Source organism: Lupinus angustifolius, unplaced genomic scaffold (assembly GCF_001865875.1).
Source record: "Lupinus angustifolius cultivar Tanjil unplaced genomic scaffold, LupAngTanjil_v1.0 Scaffold_1_681, whole genome shotgun sequence".
Classification (NCBI taxonomy): Eukaryota; Viridiplantae; Streptophyta; class Magnoliopsida; order Fabales; family Fabaceae; genus Lupinus; species Lupinus angustifolius.
Genome location: NW_017716003.1, coordinates 63,529 through 68,740, shown reverse-complemented (window position 1 = coordinate 68,740; position 5,212 = coordinate 63,529). Strand labels below are relative to the sequence as shown.

The 5,212-nt window shown below is 34.7% G+C and overlaps 1 protein-coding gene across 1 annotated transcript; it reads left to right on the top strand.

Moving 5' to 3' along the window:
- Positions 1 to 1,089: 1,089 nt before the first annotated feature.
- LOC109337004 lies at positions 1,090 to 1,956 on the top strand. Its single transcript, XM_019573856.1, has one exon. It carries the CDS (start codon positions 1,090 to 1,092, stop codon positions 1,954 to 1,956), a length of 867 nt encoding a protein of 288 aa, XP_019429401.1.
- The last annotated feature ends 3,256 nt before the right edge of the window (positions 1,957 to 5,212 follow it).

Sequence of the window (5,212 nt, the reverse complement as noted above, 5' to 3'; positions counted from 1 at the left end):
TTAATAATTATGTAATAGGGGATTGCTTCGATACCATTGTAACGGCGTTAGAATTTATTCTAACAAAGCCGAGATGGGGCAAAGAAGGAATAACTTATTCACATAATTATTAGAAGTAAGTTGTAACTGGAATATTCTTGAAACCATTATACCGACTTGAGAATTTATTTCAACAAAGCTGAGATGGCGAACAAAGAGTAAAACCGAGTTCACTTACTTAACAAAATAAAAAAGGAAACACACCAGATTGAGGGAATTTTCGTTTTCAACAAAATAAAAAAGGACGATTTGTTGAGAGGGGAAAGCTTCTCCCAAGAAAAACCTTTCAACAAATTGGCGTCGCTGCCGGGGAATTGCTTTAATAATAGAACATTTCATATTTATATGTCATTCATCAAATAATTGTGCATAAATTTATTTTTGCTTTTGTACAAATTATTTCACTTTGTACAAAGATGATAATTATGTTTTCTTTACATCCTAATCTTTTTTCTTTTGGAAATAGACATAACAGTTTGTTTTGATCTCATTTTTCAGAAATGGACCAACATGTTGATTTAAAAAAAGAAATTGAGCAGTTCATCAAAGAATTCCAACTCAAGCTCAATTCGGTGCATCAAAAACTTCGTGATCTGCCTAAACAAATAGAGCAAACCAACAGAGCAAGTTTTTGGTGTAATGATTGTACAAACAACTAGAATATCTATGCTTTCCAATCAACTCACACTTATCATGACGAACTGGAGAAAATTCTCAACCAGTTCATGCAAACTACTATCAACCATCAGAAGAACACCAGTGATGCTCTCACTAAAATAGAAAAATAAATCAACAACTTGACAAGAACTTATCTAGTCAAGTCAGAATTTTGTGAAAGGATTACAACTCGAAGTGGGAAGATAGTAGGTGGAGTTGAAAAACAAAAAGAGAGATTAGAAGAAAAAAAATAATAAAGAAGAAAAAGAAAAAGAAAAAGAAGAGACTAGTGGGGTAAGAAAAGAAGCAAAACAATACCCACTAGTACAGAAAAAAATACCCTACCCGGTAGCTCCATTGAAAGCCAAGAAAGAAGAACATTTCGCAAGATTCATGGAGATATTCAAAACTCTGCAAATCAAAATCCCATTTGCTGAAGCCTTGGAGCAAATGCCAATTTACTCCAAGTTCATGAAAGAACTGTTGTCCAAAAAACGGAGTTATCAGGAAAAGGAAGTTGTTTCACTCAACACCAATTGTAGTGTTGTCCTTCAAGCGAACATTCCTCATAAATCAAAAGACCTAGACAGTGTGACCATTCCTATCACTATTGGAAATGTGTCTGTGGGCAAAGCTCTCGTTGATCTTGGAGTCAGCGTGAGTTTGATGCCATTGTCAATGAGGAAAAGAATTGGAGGAATACAATTAAAACCTACAAGGATGTCCTTCCAACTAGCAGATAGATCCATTAAATATCATGAAGGAGTTGCAGAGGATGTTTTGGTCAAAGTGGACAAATTCCTGATCCCAGTGAATTTTGCTGTCATTGACATTACCGAAGATACGGAGATCCCACTCATATTAGGAAGACCCTTTATAAGGACATCAAAAATGGGGATCGACATGGAAAATGGCAAATCACTAGTTCGAGTTGCAGATGACGAAATTGAGTTTGACATTTTCCATGCAATGCATCATCTGAAGGATAAAGGGCAATGTTTGCAATTAGATATTGTTGAAGAAATTTGCGCAAAACACACTCAACCTGACAAATCCTTGGAGATGCAAGAAAATAAAGTGGAGGAAGAAATCATCAAACACTTTTATGATGAATTTTTTCTTCACCAAAATCTAAGTGGACCAGCAGAGAAAGAATCAGAACTTGAATTGAAAGAATTGCCACCTCATTTAAAGTATGTTTTCTTAAATGGAGAGGCCAACAATCCAGTAATCATCAACAGTAAGTTATACAAGTCTTGAAAAAGCATCAAGCAGCACTTGGATGGACATTAAAAGATCTCAAAGGCATCAGTCCATCATACTGCATGCACAAAATTATGATGGAGGATGATCACAAACCTTGTGTGCAACCGCAAAGAAGACTTAATCCGACAATAAAGGAAGTTGAAAGGAAAGAAATTGTGAAAATGTTAGAAGCTAGTTTGATTTACCCCATTTCGGAAAGTAAATGGGTAAGTCTAGTTCAAATGGTATCGAAAATAGGAGGAATGACGGTAATCCGAAATGAGAACAATGAACTCATTCCAACCAGAGCTGTTAATGGTTGGAGAGTTTGTATTGATTACCGCAAGCTTAATGCCACCACAAGAAAAGACCATTTTCCCTTGCCCTTCATGGATCAAATGTTGGAAAGATTAGCCGGAAGAGCCTCCTATTGTTTCCTGGATGGGTACTCTGGATAAAATCAAATTGTTGTGGATCCACTGGACCAAGAAAAGACAGCATTTACATGTCCATTTGGTCTTTACGCATACAGAAAAATGCCATTCGGACTACGTAATGCTCCTGCAACTTTTCAAAGATGTGTGTTGGCTATCTTCGCTGATTTGGTAGAGAAATGCATCGAGGTCTTCATGGATGATTTTTCTATGTTCGGAGACTCTTTTGAAACTTGCTTAACAAACTTCGAAACAGTTTTGGAAAGATGCGAACAGACTAATTTGGTTCTAAATTGGGAGAAATGTCACTTCATGGTCACTGAAGGAATTTTACTTGGGCACAAAATTTCAGCCAAAGGATTAGAAGTTGATAAAGCTAAGATAAAAGTGATCAAAAAGCTGCCTCCTCGAACAAATGTTAAAGGAATCAGAAGCTTTCTCAGACATGTTGGATTCTATCGTAGATTCATCAAAGACTTCTCCAAAACAGCTAAGCCCTTGTGCAATTTACTCTTAAAAGATTCTATTTTTAACTTTGATGATTCTTGTTTAGAAGCATTCAATCATTTAAAATTATGCTTGGTAACTGCTCCTGTCATTACTGCACGAAACTGGAAAACCCCTTTTGAATTAATGTGTGATGCAAGTGATTATGCAGTTGGTGCAGTTCTGGGACAGAGAAAGGAACGGGTTTTTCATGTAATACATTGTGCTAGCAAAGTTCTAAATGAAGCACAAATCAATTATGCCACAACCGAAAAAGAACTACTAGCAATAGTATTTGCATTGGAAAAATTTAGAAACTATTAGATTGGGGCAAAAACAATTATTTATATTGACCATGCCGCAATCAAATATCTTCTAAAAAAACCCGACTCCAAGCCACGATTGATTAGATGGGTTTTTCTTTTGCAGGAATTTGACTTAGAAATCCGCAACAAAAGTGGCAAAGAAAACCAAAAGGCAGATCATTTGTCAAGATTGGTAAATAAAGAAGTCGCGTTAAGAGAACAAGAAACAGCAGAAACATTTCCTGATGAAAAGCTATTTCAACTTCAAACAAGACCACGGTTTGCTAATATGGCCAATTATAAAGCCTCAGGTATAATTCCTGAACATTTTAATTATCAGCAAAACAAAAATTCTCAAAAGAGTAAATCAATATGTATGGGATGAACCATACCTGTTTAAAGAAGGAACCGATAATATTATTAGACGATGTGTTAATTTTCATATCTTGCATACTCAGAAGATCTTTGAGCATACATTGTCATATAGGTTGCATTAGAAACGTTTAGAGAATAAGAGCATGTCGTATAGGGCTTAGAGCTTGAAGTTGTAGGATGCATCTCTAGGGCTTATCAAAGGATGATCCTATTTTATGTTAGACTTTTTGACCATTTTTGGTTCAACTAAAGAATAAACATGTTTTGATCCTTTCCTATTAATCTTATGCAATTATGAGAACTAAAAACTAAAACAAGTTTATTTAGACAAAACAAATGTTGATTTCACTCTTATTTACATGTGTTTGGCTCACTCCCTCACTTGGTGTGGATTTACACTTTTGTTTTGAAAAATTGTTTTCAATAATCATGTTACACAAATTTAAAATTCCATTGGCACAAATTTTTGTTGTTATGACAATATGTGATTTTTCACAAAAATATTTAAGGCTTATATCTCATTTTTCTCAATGAAAGCTTAAAAATGTGCTTTAGCAATTTTTTCAATCATGCAATATTTTCAATTAATTTCATTTAGCCAATGTAATTTGGTTTTGAAAAAAAAATTGAGGTTTTATGGACAAACAAATTACTTTCTAAATAAATGTACATTCTACAAAAAAATTATAATTTTCACATATTCATAAACCATGTTCCCCTCTTTAAATGATGACTTGTCCTCAAGCCAATGAATTTTTTTTCTTGAAAGGAGATGTTTGATGAATATGGAAAATTATTAAAAAAACATAACTAAACTAACAATTTTCATATAATTGAAATCACACAACATACTTGAAACTAAAATTAAAAACAAGGAAACAAATAACAAGGTTTAAGGTATGAAAACAAGGAAATAGTTTTTCAAAATATCAAATGCATAAAAATAAAGTAAAGAGAAAACCGATTTTCTTGCTTTGCTCAATCTTCTTCATCTTCATCAAGGCCTTGTCATCTCCCTTCCGGCCATTGAGTGTTAGCAACAAACTCCTCATAGGTTCCACCTTGGAAGATTGGATGAGATCCATAGATGCTTTGAAAGCTTCTATACATGCTTATAATCCCACGAAAGCAAGCAACTGATAAGTGCCAAAAATACCTAATTTTCATAAACATTTCATGGCACTTATCCATGGATAAATTGAGAAAGCCAACCTAATTCAACACTTTTTGGATAAAATATCAAAATCTTGTATATATGCTTTGTGTATTTCTTTTGTAATATATTTTCTAGGATTTTTGTGGAAAAGAGAAGAATTAATCAAACACAAACAAAGGGCTTAAAATAGGCAAAAAATGATCATCAAATGACATGCTTAAGCTTGACGTTGGAAGTTATTTGCTTAAGCAGGACTCAACAAGACTTGGCCTATGTGGAAAATATGGAGTCAACTTGAAGCTGCTCACTAAGCAGCTTAGCTTGGACCAATTCCACGCCCAAATGACCTAGACACTAGTCTGGCTCGGTCAGACCCAACCTAACACAGTCAGAATACAAGCATGGCACGATCAAAACACAAGCCTGGCATAAGCCAACCTGCTCAAGCAGACAGCTTAGCGGAGCACCTGAACCGCCCAATTTGGAACTACACTCTTGACCAGATCAGAAAGACC